At 39.6% G+C, this 12,941-nt stretch overlaps 1 protein-coding gene and 1 long non-coding RNA gene across 7 annotated transcripts in view; one reads left to right on the forward strand and one right to left on the reverse strand.

The window, feature by feature from the left end:
- The window catches only part of LOC141523369 (uncharacterized), a 30,322-nt gene extending 26,110 nt beyond the window's left edge, over positions 1–4,212 (reverse strand). The window contains exon 1 of one of the 2 annotated variants that reach the window (XR_012478467.1): positions 4,161–4,212. This is a non-coding gene — a long non-coding RNA (uncharacterized LOC141523369). Of the gene's footprint in view, positions 1–2,589; positions 3,783–4,160 lie in introns of those variants that run through there. The other variant, XR_012478466.1, reaches the window with a different exon arrangement.
- ILRUN (inflammation and lipid regulator with UBA-like and NBR1-like domains) overlaps positions 4,081–12,941 on the forward strand; it is a 112,145-nt gene continuing 103,284 nt past the window's right edge. For 2 of the 5 annotated variants that reach the window (XM_074236512.1, XM_074236514.1), the window contains exon 1: positions 4,650–11,881. In XM_074236512.1, coding sequence (XP_074092613.1) covers positions 11,879–11,881 — 3 coding nt within the window. In that variant the 5' untranslated portion in view covers positions 4,650–11,878. Of the gene's footprint in view, positions 4,445–4,647; positions 11,882–12,941 lie in introns of those variants that run through there. The other 3 variants (XM_074236515.1, XM_074236516.1, XM_074236513.1) reach the window with 3 other exon arrangements.

The raw sequence follows: 12,941 nt of genomic DNA on the forward strand, positions 1-12,941 counted from the left end.
TTACCTATTTCTCATGGCATTCATTTGTTATTTTTATGCATCTGACTCCCCAGTTCATATATTTAGCCTGGTGATTGGGCACTAGTGTTATCCTTTTTCTGATGAGGTAGCTCATTCTGTAGGCATGTACAATATTTCCCCTCTCCCATCATTACCAAACTATTGGACATCAGGAGAAAGATTTGCTCAAAGATCTCCAACCAGTGGCAGAAATTGATTGTGACCAAGGAGAATGAACAGCAGACTGGATAGGAGCAGGTTTGTATTGTTCCTGATGGAAAGCCTTCCTGGAATGCACTACAATAGATGATTCTACCCTTGGACATATTTTTCCTGTGCCTTTAGTTTTAAAGATAGAAAGAATTTGATTTAATTTTAATTAATTAATTAATTTAGTAGTAGGAGGGGGAAGTTTTGTTGATTATGAGTTTTTAATCTTGAATGACTATATTAAGAATATAATAAAATTAGAACATTTAGCCCAGTTTTTGAGAAGATGATGAATAGCATTTGGACATGTTGAGTTTGAGGGTTTAGTAGAACATTAACAGGTAAGTTGAAAAGATAGGACTTTATCAGATTTGGAAGTGACCCTTCAGTGTTTTGTGTTATTTGGTCACCTTCTGGTTTTTGGGCTACTTGTATTAGAAATAGTCTTCTTGGATCAACTCTGCTTCCATGAATGAGACACTGACCCAGGTGGTAAGGTCTGGCTCTTAAAAGTCCTGGGAAATCTAAGGAGAAAGAACACAGACTGACTACTTTAATCAAATAAACAAACAAAAATTCTAAAATACAAAAGAAAGGACTAGAGCTCAGGAAGCTCAGGAGTAGCTAAGAAATTGAGTGACCTGGTCCAGCTGTCACATATTTTTGTATCTTTATAAGATACACATATGTGTATGAATGAACAGTTTATATATTATCAATTTTGTAGTTACATTTAAAAACTACAGAGTTGTATCCTAATCCTTGAGATGTAGAACTATACTGTGCCTTCGGTCTCTTCCATTTCCAATATATCTATGTAGCTGCCAAAAAATCTTAACTTTCCAATCTAATTTGTCATATCTCTTGTTCAAAAATCTTAAGTCTATGCTTGTTGATTTGATTATCTTCATCGATAAAAGAGACACAAATTTGGCCTTGCACTTAAAAGTCCTCCAAAGTCAGCCCATTTTTCCCAACCAAACTGGATTGTTTTTCAAATAACTCATGTATTTTCTTCCTTATACATTATCATCCACATTTTGCCTTGAAAGTATACAAACATACCAATAGCTTTTACTGAATATAGACTAAGTTAACCTGACCTCTTTCCATTCTCTGATTTCTTAGAGAACAAGTTTAGACCTTTTCTAGATCTTTATCATGAAAAAGCCAGCTAGTTCAATGGATAGAATACTGAAATCGGCATAGGCCTGAGTTCAAATTTGCCCTCAGGCACTTACTAGCTGAGTGACCCTGGGCAAATCACTTTACCTCTGTTGACCTTAATACACAGGAGGAAAAGCAAAACTCTTTCAAGTATCTCTGCCAAGAAAACCACTTGGATAGTGTCTTTAGGAGTCACTAAGAATCAAACAGGACTGAAGAAAAACAACAATGCCTTTATCAGGTTTTACCTAGAGGCAGTGTGGCATAGTAAATACAATTCTCAATGTGGTTTCAGAAGGACCTAGATTTCCGGACTCCCATAATTTATCTAGATTTGGGTGATGGGGAAATGTTACTAACACAGATTAAATTTAAAGTGTGTTGTGGGGTTTTTGAGAGCTGGTTATTAAAAAGATCATGATGCAACCCTGCTTCCATATGTCTTAGCTCTGAGATTATGGGCAAGTTACCTTAACTTCCGTGAACCTCATTTTCTTTTGTAAAATCGAAATGATAATGGGCAATTTCAACACAGTGATATTATGAACTATGGAAGATACATATAAGTGCCATATAAATGTTACTATTTTATTTTGAATCATACATAGTTGGCTATCCTCTTCTATTGAGTTAAAGGGAGACAATGCGGCATAATGGAAAATCTATAAATCTGGGTTCAAATCCTGCCTCTTGATAATTATTACCTATGTGATTTTGGGCAAGTTTTCCTGTCTGTAAAACTGGGATACTTAACTTTTTCTTTTTTAGGTTTTTGCAAGGCAATGGGGTTAAGTGACTTGCCCAAGGCCACACAGCTAGGTAATTATTAAGTGTCTGAGCTGGAATTGAACTCAGGTCCTCCTGACTCCAGGGTTGGTGCTCTATCCACTGTGCCACCTAGCCTCCTGATACTTAACTTTTTAGAACTGTTATAGGGCTCATGTGAAATAATACATGCAAAACTGCAGTAAAAACATCAGTGATCCTGTTACTGCATGACATCAGAGACTGTTTTCTGTCCCCACCTTTGTACTCCTAGTATCTAGCACATTAACTGGTACCTGGTTCATAAATATTTTAAAAATTGAATGGAATATTTTCTATTTTAACCTTGGAGAAAGGAAAGAAAATAAAGTTGGGGATAGAGGATGGCACCTGGATGAACACTAACTGGGGCAGGGGGGGGCATGACTTCTAAAGGTTGACTCTGACCTTTAGTGGAGGGAAGAGTTGGTATGTCCTTCCTCCTCACGCTCCTGATGCCACAGACACTGCAAGACTGTGGGTCTGTGACTTACCTCTAGCAAAACTGAGACTAGAGCAGAAGAAAAAGGTGGTGTGTAAAAGCAAATATTGGATGGGGAATAGAGATGGGGCATTCTGGGTCCTCTCTTAAGCTCCAGGGTTGTTCATTCTCCTGACAATTACTAGGTGAAGTATAAGTCTCCTTATTCATTGATTCAGTGAGCTAATAATGGGGGATTGACAAGACTTGAGGTTGCTTCTGTCATGTTGCTAAAAGTGAGTTACACTGTTTGTTACTGTAGGACATGGATAATAAGTAACTGGAACTTAGCCAGTTTTTCGTGAGGGGTTGACCAAAACCTTGATTGCACATTTAAATTTATGAGGATGAGTTTGGTTGTTTTATGCTTTGAGTTTAGTTAGCCCTTGGCTTGGGTTTGGTGTTACTTGAGTGCTCACGAAGCTTTGGAAGAAAGATGCAACCATTTATGTAACAATAAAAGGATATATTAGTCTATGGTATGGATAGGTAAATATATGCTATAGTAATACTATATTTAGAGAGGTTTTTCTTTTAAATATTGATATTGAATTATGGGGAATAATTACCACTAAGGATGTACTCATACACTAGGCTCCAAGAAGCTTTCTCTGAAAATTTTAAATGGATACTCCTTGGCACTGAATGTTTGTTTACTGTTAGAAAGAAAACTGGACAGGGAAAACCAGTAAGTTTGTGCTTTATTTTTCTGACTTTCCCCTGAGACCCGAGTTCCCGGACTTTTAAAGAAGCCCCCTTTCCTTAAGCTGTAAAATTCTCGGGGTTCTAGAACCCCACAATGGGTGGCTGATTCCTTTCAACTGGACCTCTGGGTCCCCGTCACTGCCGCGCCCCCTCCCCGGCTCCGGCCCACGGCTTTCCACGGAGGCCGCTTATCTGTGCCCTCGGCGGCCCGGCTCACAGGATGGGGGGGGGGCTAAGAGCGCACGGCCCCTTTTTTCCTTGTGCCGGCATCGGGCATGGGCGACCCCTACCAAGTGCCGGCCGGGCACTGTTTTCCTTCATCATCCCCGTTTCGTAGCTCGGAACACTGAGGCGGGGGGCTCGGTCGGGAGTTGGGGAGGCGCTCCGCATCCCGCCCGCTTGCCGCCGCCCGCCCTCCCCGCCGGCCCGTTCCACCGCGCTGAGGTCACGCGGGGGACGTCACGGGGTTGTGACGTCACTGAGGGGCGGGGGACTCGGAGAGGAAGGGGCAGGGAGGGGGCGGCCCCTCCGCCCCCCCACCCCCCCGGGGCCGGGCCGCGGCGCCTGCGCAGTGGGTGCGGCGCGGGAGGCGGAGGGAAAGGCGAAGGTGGAGGCGGAGGTCCGGGGAAGGGCGGGGAGGCGGAGGCGGCGGCGGCGGCGGCGGCGGCGGCGGCGGCGGCGCGGGGGGGCGGGGGGTGGGGGCGGGGGCGAGCGCGGAGCGTGAGAGCGAGAACGAGAGCGGGCGAGACTTTGCCCCCATGAAGCGGTGAGAGGCCCGGGGCCTAGTACTTACCTCAGCCGGGCGGAGCGGGCTCGGGCTCGGGCTCGGCTCCGGGGGGCGGGGGGGTGGAGCCGGGGGAGCGGCGCGCGGCGGCGGCGGCGGCGGCGGCCTGGGCGACGGGGGTGCCCGGCCCCCGCCATGGAGGGCATGGACGTGGACCTGGACCCGGAGCTGATGCAGAAGTTCAGCTGCCTGGGCACCACGGACAAGGACGTGCTCATCTCCGAGTTCCAGCGGCTGCTCGGCTTCCAGCTCAACCCGGCCGGCTGCGCCTTCTTCCTGGACATGACCAACTGGTGAGGCGGGCAGCGCGCCGCCCCGGGCGGGACGGACGGGGCGGGCTTGGGGCCCGAGGGCACGGCCGAGGTCCGGGCGGGCCCGGGCACGGGAAGGGCCTGGGAGGAGCCGGGGGCACAGCTGGGCGAGAGCGGGCGAGGGGGGGACGGGGCCCGCGTTTGGCAAGGTCTGGGGAGGGGGCCGGCCGAGGGCTGAGTGGTTGGTGCCGTGAGACGGGGAAGGTCGGGCTTGGCACCCAGCGGGGAGACGAGGGCCCAGGAAACTTTAGGAAAGCGCCATGCTGGGCATGTGTGGAGGAGGCTCCGAAGGGAGGAAGCCTCCGAGTTAGGCTCCTCATCTGCGCTGCCAGGGCTTTAGGGTCCCAGTCAGGGGCACCGTACCTGGGGCTATGTTCGAAGGAATAGGGGGATTCTGTCCTTTTTTTTCCTAAAATGGAAACTTTAAAGTTTAAGGAAGAGGAATGGAACTCTTCAAGTGCCTAAGAGTAAACTACTTCTCAGGAAGATAATTTTCCTTTGGCCAAGTTGTATTGGAAAGTGCCCTTTACCCTTTGTGTTGGGCACTCAGTCTCCTGACATGTGGCATCTTGTTTTCCTTGGCATCAGTCCCACGTCTTATCCTGAACTCATGGAATTTAGCATAAACACATTTTAAACGACCACCACCAGGAAAGTGACTGTAAGCCCCAGCCCCTCTTCAATTCTCTACCTGTCTTTGAGGTCACATGTGTTTATTGTACTGACACAAGCCAGTGAGTGCCAGTGAGTCAGTCAGACCAGGCCTGATATCTGCCTTTTCCTGCTTCCTGCATCCTCAGAAATGCCTCCCTGCCCTCTCATGGTAGTAATAGTAAAAATGGGAGTGAACTATTTATTGACCCTCAAAGTCCTGGTTAAGTCCTAATGCTTAAAAAACTGGGTCATAGGTAGCAGACTATATTAACATTATCTCTCTATATAGATTATACATCAACTTTTGAGACATTTACTGTTGGGTCCCACTTTATGTATTATTTAATAATGCAGGTGTAATGCATTAACATTTACAGAGTACTTCAAAACAGCCCTGTGAGAGGTAGGTAATGCAACTGTTTTCATCTCCATTTTATAGATGAGCAAACTGAGGTTCAGAGAAACTAAGTAACTTTATTAATAGGATCACAGCTCTGGTACCTGTCAAAATTGGGAGGAAAATCTAGCTTTTCTGAATCTGTCTCTACTTTCTTCATGTGTGCTGCAGCCTACAATGATTTCCTCCCCTTCATTATCGGGGTAGATATTTAGCATTTATCAAATACCATCCTTCACCATTTATCTAATAAGTTAAAGTAAACTCCTTGAGGACAGGGACTTTCTTGGATGTTCTTTGGCACTGAGTATAGTACCTTTGACAAAAAAAAAGTATTCAATTAATAGCAAGAAAAAGTTAAGAAAATAATTTTTTTGAAGAAAATCTTTTGTACATTTCTCCCCCTACTCCCAACCTTGTTTTTGGTTCGACAGAATTAATCTAGTGATCTCATTTGGGATAGATAATTATTTTCTTCAACCTACCAGTGTGTGAGTGGTGCCCTTAAATCCTGCTATTGTTAGGTTTAGTGGTTTCATGATAGCCTTTATTTTTAGTAATAGGATAGAGTTAGGAGCTAGACTTGTGATTTCATTGCAATAGGGAATTCCCAAGTGAATTCTATCAGTGTAGGTCACTTTTCTGTAACTTAGTCTTGTTTAGAACAACTATTACTGTTAAGTTAAATGATTTAACTAGGGTCACAAGCCAGTAATGGATCAGGAGTCCTGGTAGGTTCTTCTGACTTTCATTTAAAACTTTACCTGTTTGATGTAGTGGTTAGAAAACCTTGCTGCCTAAATGCAATGCATTTTATGAGACTGAAGCGAGTATTAAATGTTTATCTAGCAACTTAAATGTTTGTTTTTGAGGTATCATGAAAGGTAAAGAATAGATTAGTGTAAATAAGAATTTAATTCACCTGAATTATGGGACTTGAAAATTTTTAATTGAATTTTCTTTTGTTATACTTTTTAACAAGTGGCATTTTATTTTTATTTTTTAATTGAAATTTTATTTTATTTTTTCAGTTACATGTTATGGTAATTTTTTCAACATTCATCCATTTGCAAATTTATGAGTTACACATTTTTCTACCACCTTCTCTTCCTTCAGGGCCTTCCCCATGGCTGCAAACAGTCTGGTAAAAGTTGTACAGGGGCGGCTAGGTGGTGCAGTGGATAAAGCACCGGCCCTGGAGTCAGGAGTACTTGGGCTCAAATCCGGTAGCAGACACTTAATAATTACCTAGCTGTGTGGCCTTGGGCAAGCCACTTAACCCCATCTGCCTTGCAAAAAAAACCAAAACAAAACAAAAAAAAGTTGTACATGTACATATTTAGGTATTTACATGTTAGTCATTTTGTATACAAGGGATTAGAGCTGTGGGGAAAGAGAATGCCATAAGACAGGAAGGAAAAATATAGAAGTTTTAAAAAAAGTAAACAAAGTGTGCATTTGGAGAGGAGCTTCATCCATTATAACTGATCATCTCACAATGTGTTGATATGTACAGTGTTCTCTTGTTTCTATTCCCTTCACTCAGCATCAGTTCATGAAATTGTTTCCATGAACAAGCAGCATTTTTAAAGAATATATACTTTTAAAAAAAAATTTTTTTTGTTGTTGCTCAAGGCAATGTGTCTTGCCCCCAAGGTCACAGTGTTAAGTGTTTGAGACTCAATTTAAACTCGGGTCCTCCTGACTCCTGAGCCAGTGTTCTAGTAACCATCTACCTGCCTCCAGAGCATATGCTTTTAAAATCTCAAAGATCAGAGGTGATTTTGGAAGAGGGAAAATATGTAAATCACTTAATTCAGTGTGAAGCATTTAGATAAAGTTTTCTGATAACTTTCAAAAAGTATGATCTTTAAAACTCTGTAAACTTTTGGGATTTACCTAACTACTGAAGTGTGGTAATTCAATTTTTAGTTACAAATTCTGTAGATATAGAAGTAAAGTTTTCTTCCTTTGCATTAATTCATTCTTAAGGAATCATTTAGGAAATTGAGTAAAAAAGAACTAGTTATATAAGCTGATAATAAGGTTTCTAAGATGTTTCTGTTGATCTGGGTGAAATAATATGCTTAGTTTTTATTTTAATCAAAATCATTTCTAGTTAATATTAGCTAAAAAATTTAGAAAGTTTTGTTAAAATAAGCATTTAAATCTATAGACTTGCCCTCTTAGTTAAAAACAATTTAACATCTATTGCTTTTGAAGATAGTTGTCTTATGTTCATTACAAACTCATATAGTCACTAAGTAGTATCTTCCATTAGATGGTTGCATTTCTCAGTGACCTCAAAAACAATGTTTCAGTGAAGAAATCAGCTCTCTGATGTAGCTGCATAAGTAATCTAAAAATCCATATAAGTTTTTTACCATGTATATATACTATTTACTTTGTAAAAATAAAACTAGTGTCATTTAAAATTATAAATACGTTAAAATTTTATTCAAGAAGAATGAACATTTTATCTTTGAACAAAATGTATTAAATTGATTCTTTGAGTAGTGATTTAAAGTAATATGATCTGTCAAATCTATCTTAGGTAGTAACTTTAAAATGACTATAGAAACTGGTTGGGTTTATTTTTGTTTGATTTAAAATCTTAGTGCCCCAGGATAGATTACAGAACAGTTTTAAATATGCATTGATAAGAGGGAATTTCCAAACTAGGAATTCCCATACTGATTGACTTTTTGGAACTGGCACCCTCAAAATTGTGATCAAATACTCATTTCAGATGAGGAATGGAGTTAGGGAAAGGGAATAAGTAATTTGTAAAGCCCCTGCTATTAAGTGCCAGGCACTTTTATATCATTTGATTATCACACCAACCTTGCTAGACAGTTGCTTTATCATGTCCTTTACAGTTGTGGAAATTGAGTCAAACAGAAATTGAATGACTTGCTCCGGGTCACACAGTGAGTGTTTGAATTGCCCATGGTTACCGAGAAGTCTTATGAAATTAGATTTGAACTTGGATTTTCCCAATTCCAGGCCCAGTACTTTCATTTTACCATCTAGCCAGCTATCTCTTGTCTTCTTGCTGAAGAATGTAAGTCTGAATTTCCCAAATGATAACAGTTATAAAATCAAATTCAAATGATGAAAAATAAATCTTGCAACCTAAAGTACTTTTAGTGTACCTATCCACAGAGGTGGCATGGCATTTCTGCTGAGATGAATTTTTCAAATTTGATAATGTGATGAGGGCCTTAGTAGCTACCAAATCTATCCCATATTCAAATGACACCCCCTCCCCCACTATACTTTACCTTAGAGGTCATCCAGTCTTTGAAGACCTCCAGTATTACCATTTTTCTTGGTAACCCATTCCATTTTTGAGCCACTCTCATTTTTAGAGAAAGATTTTCTGACATGAACCAGAATTTACCTGTAGGCAACTTCTGCCTAGTGCTACTCTTCCTTTCTTGTGGAGCCAAATAAAACTACTCTAATTCTTTTTCTAAGCGTTAAGTTGGAACTTGAAATAATTTGTCACAGTTTATTATGTCCTTCTAGAATCTTCTTAAGACTAAATAAATATCCCCAAATTCCTTTAACTGATCCTGATATGGTATAATCATTGTCTGGCTTATCAATTTTCTTCTTAAACTGTAGTGCCCATAACTGAATATAGCAGAGCAGTTGGACACTATTCCTGGAAATAATATTCCTGCCTTTTTTTTTTAATGCATCCCAAGATTGCATTTGACTTTTTTTGGCTGCCTCTTCATATTGCTGACTCATATTGGGTTTATAATTTACCAAAACCCCCAGATCTTTTTTAGACAGACTACTGACTAGGTAGACTTGTGAAGTTGATTTTTTTAAACCTAATTTATTTCATCTTCAATTCAATCCAGGGCTCAGCATATCAAGATCTTTTTTTTAGATCTTAATCCTGTCATCCTGTGTGTGTTCACTGTCTTTTGAAACTTTATGCATCTTTGATGAACATGCCATCTAAACTTTTATCTATCATTGAGGGCCAATTGCAGACCCGTGATGGACCCTACTAGAGATATCCTGCCACCTTGATATTGAACCAAGGAGTCTGACTGAGGTCATTGAGTTCTGAATCTATCTCATTAATGGTATTGTTAGATTACATTTCTTCATCTTCACAAGAATGATATGACATACTTTATTAAATGCTTTCAGAGAATCTACATATGTTATAGCTACAGGATTTCCCTGATCTACCTGTTGAGTAACACTTTGAAAAAGAAATAAGATTAGTCTGGCATGACCTGTTCTTGAAGAAGCTGTACTGACTCTTTTTAATCACCACTTCCCTTAATGGATCTTTACTAGCTATCTCTTTAATGATTTGTCCTACAATTTTCTTAAGAGTCAAAGCCAAGCTCATTAGCCTGTAGTTTTCAGAGTATTCTCTTTTTTTGCTTTTTTTTTTTTTTGAAAATTGGGACATTTACCATTCTCTAGTCTTCTGCTTTCCATGAGCTTTTAGATAAATGTGTTGAGAGCGATTTTAGCAATCATATCTGCTTATTTTCATCTTAGTACTTAAGGTTGTAGTTTGTTGGAGCTCAGTGGGCAACAAATTGCTCTTGCTATCCCCCTTCACTTTTCTCAGATATCAGCTCCCAGTTAACCATTTTAATTGTCATTTCCAGTGTACAGGTTGTATACCTTGGCACAGAAAATAAACAAAATAAGAATCGATCTGTTGTGTTTTCTTGGTCTTTGGCTGTTAGCATGACTGCTTGAGGTTTCAAGGAGAGATGATCTATTCTTTCTTTCATCTTCCTTTTTGCCAGTATAGTTCAAAAACTCCTCACTCCTATTTATTGTCTTTAGTTTCCCTCACCAGCCTCACAAGCTTAACTTTAGCATTTCTGACTTTTTTCTTTGGGGTTGTGCCATATTATCATAGTCATCATCTGTACATTCTTTTTTTTTATTTTTCAGAGCCTTTTAAAAAATTATTTGAAATTTTTTTCCAATTACATGTATAGATGGTTTTCAGCATGCGTCCTTTTGCAAGCTTTTGAATTCCATATTTTTCTACCACCCTCCTTTCCCTCTCTCCATTTATTTCTGTATTAGGCATATATATTCATTTTTTTTTTTTAAATCTTAAGTGTGTGGTGAGTTACCTGGCTGTCCATATCAGTTTCTTTAGATAATATTCATTTTTCTTCATTGGAATTGTTCCCTTTTATCTAAACTATATTATCTTGAGTATTTTTTGTTTCTCTTTGACTTTGTCGTAGAATTTTAACCCATAGAATCCTACCTTTACTTTCTCTCACTCACTGAAATTCTCCTTCCCTTTCTTCCCCAAATTGAGGCGTATCAGAGTATAATTGGATTTTCCTCTATCATAAATCCTAGGATGCAGTAGTCACTTCTTTGAGAGTATTTCCACATTTTTACTCTTAATAGTCAGTTCTTTTGTGATAGTGAGAATTCAGATTCAGAATAGAATTTTCCCTTATGGGTTCCTCCACCTTTTAGAGACTGAAATTGTCAGTAAAACAAGCATAAAAAGTATAAGTATTTTTACCAGCCATCTGGATAATTAAGCCCCTGACTCTGTTGCCAGACTTGTGATCTATTTCTTAAACCTAATCCTTTATTTCTTCTTTCTGTTTAGGTGGTGTGTAGTATATTCTAATAGGAAAATTTCTTCTGTTTTTCCTTCCACTGACCTATACCCAAATGTTTTCCATAGTGCTTCTGCTTTGCTTTCTAGATTTTCTCATGTTAGTTAGCCAGTTTTTTTTATTTTCTTTTTTTTAGGTTTTTGCAAGGCAAATGGGTTAAGTGGCTTGCCCAAGGCCACACAGCTAGGTAATTATTAAGTGTTTGAGACTGGATTTGAACCCAGGTACTCCTGACTCCAGGGCTGCTGCTTTATCCACTGCGCCACCTAGCCGCCCCAGCCAGTTTCTTTTCAATAAAGTATACCTCCAAAAAAAAAAAAAAAAAGAATAAAGTATACCTGTCCAGAGCTTTGTCTCAGTTATAATTGTGAGGTCAAAGTTTCTTCCTTGTGAATATGACGTCTAGTTCTTGTTGTCTAAGCCTTAGTCAAATATGAAATCAAATTATGAATATACAGTAGTAAATGATAGACCTAGAAGAGAGCTCAAGCTCTAGTACATTCTAGGTTTTCCTGAAAGACAACCTAATCTTTCTAGATAGTTGTCTTTTTTATTCTTAGTTCCTTAAGGATGAGTAGTCCTACATAGTATTTTAAATACAACTTAACAAACATTATTTAATCAGTTTGCTAATTGTATATGGAATTCTGTGCTTAGGCACTGGAGGTCCAAGGAGTTAACAGTCCTGTGGGATGGCAAATTCAAACTACCAATATAAAATAAATGGTAAGTATATTGGGGAAGTAGAAAAGTATTTTGTGTAGTTTGAAAGTGGGAAATTTTTTTTATTTTTCCTTGGATTGGGAGACTTACGGAAAGCTTCATGAAGGATCAAGCAACAATTAGTTTGGCTTTAAAGAAAGGGGTATGAGCTTTGTAGAGGAGAACAGCATTTAGGGTATATATATGAAATTATCATGTGATATGATTATGAGAGGGAGAACTAACAGTGATTGACAGTCAGGATTAAAAAAGATTTTTATAGGATTACTCAATGGGTCATAATAATTTAACACACAGGATGTGGATGGTGTGGCTAGGTCATAGTTGCTGTGGTTTAAAAAAGATCTGGGAGTGTTTAATGGAATAAAAACTCAAAATGAGCAAAAAATATGACAGTGACAATCAAAAAAATTGAATTTAGTCTTGCACTGCATTTTTAGTCAAAGTGTCTTAAGGGTGATAGATTCTCTGAATGGAGAACATCTGGGATGGTTCTTGGTAGTACCACACCTTTTTTTTTTTTTGTGTGTGTGTGTGTGTGTGTGTGTGTTCCCCCCCCCAATCCCAAGGCATTTTTAGGGGGGATGGGGTGTCATAGATCATTTTGTTTGTGACTAGCAATGACTTGTTTTTTTAAAAATATTTTATTTATTTTGAGTTTTACAATTTTCCTCCCCTAATCTTACTCCCTACCCCCAACCCCAACAGAAGGCAATCTGCCAGGCTTTATATTGTTTCCATGGTATACACTGATCCAAGTATATGATGAGAGAGAAATCATATCCTCAAGGAAGAAACATAAAGTATAAGAGATAGCAAGATCAGACAATAAGATATCAGTTTTTTTTTTTCTAAATTAAAGTTAATAGTCCTTGGTCTTTGTTCAAACTCCACAGCTCCTTATCTGGATACAGATGGTATTCTCCATTGCAGACAGCCCCCAAATTGCCCCTGATTGTTGCACTGATGGAATGAGCAAGTCCATCAAGGTTGATCATCGCCCCCGTGTTAGCAATGACTTTTTACTGCTATTTTATATTTGTTTAAACTGGAATTCATCAGG

Source organism: Macrotis lagotis, chromosome 5, assembly GCF_037893015.1.
Source record: "Macrotis lagotis isolate mMagLag1 chromosome 5, bilby.v1.9.chrom.fasta, whole genome shotgun sequence".
NCBI classification, from domain to species: domain Eukaryota; kingdom Metazoa; phylum Chordata; class Mammalia; order Peramelemorphia; family Peramelidae; genus Macrotis; species Macrotis lagotis.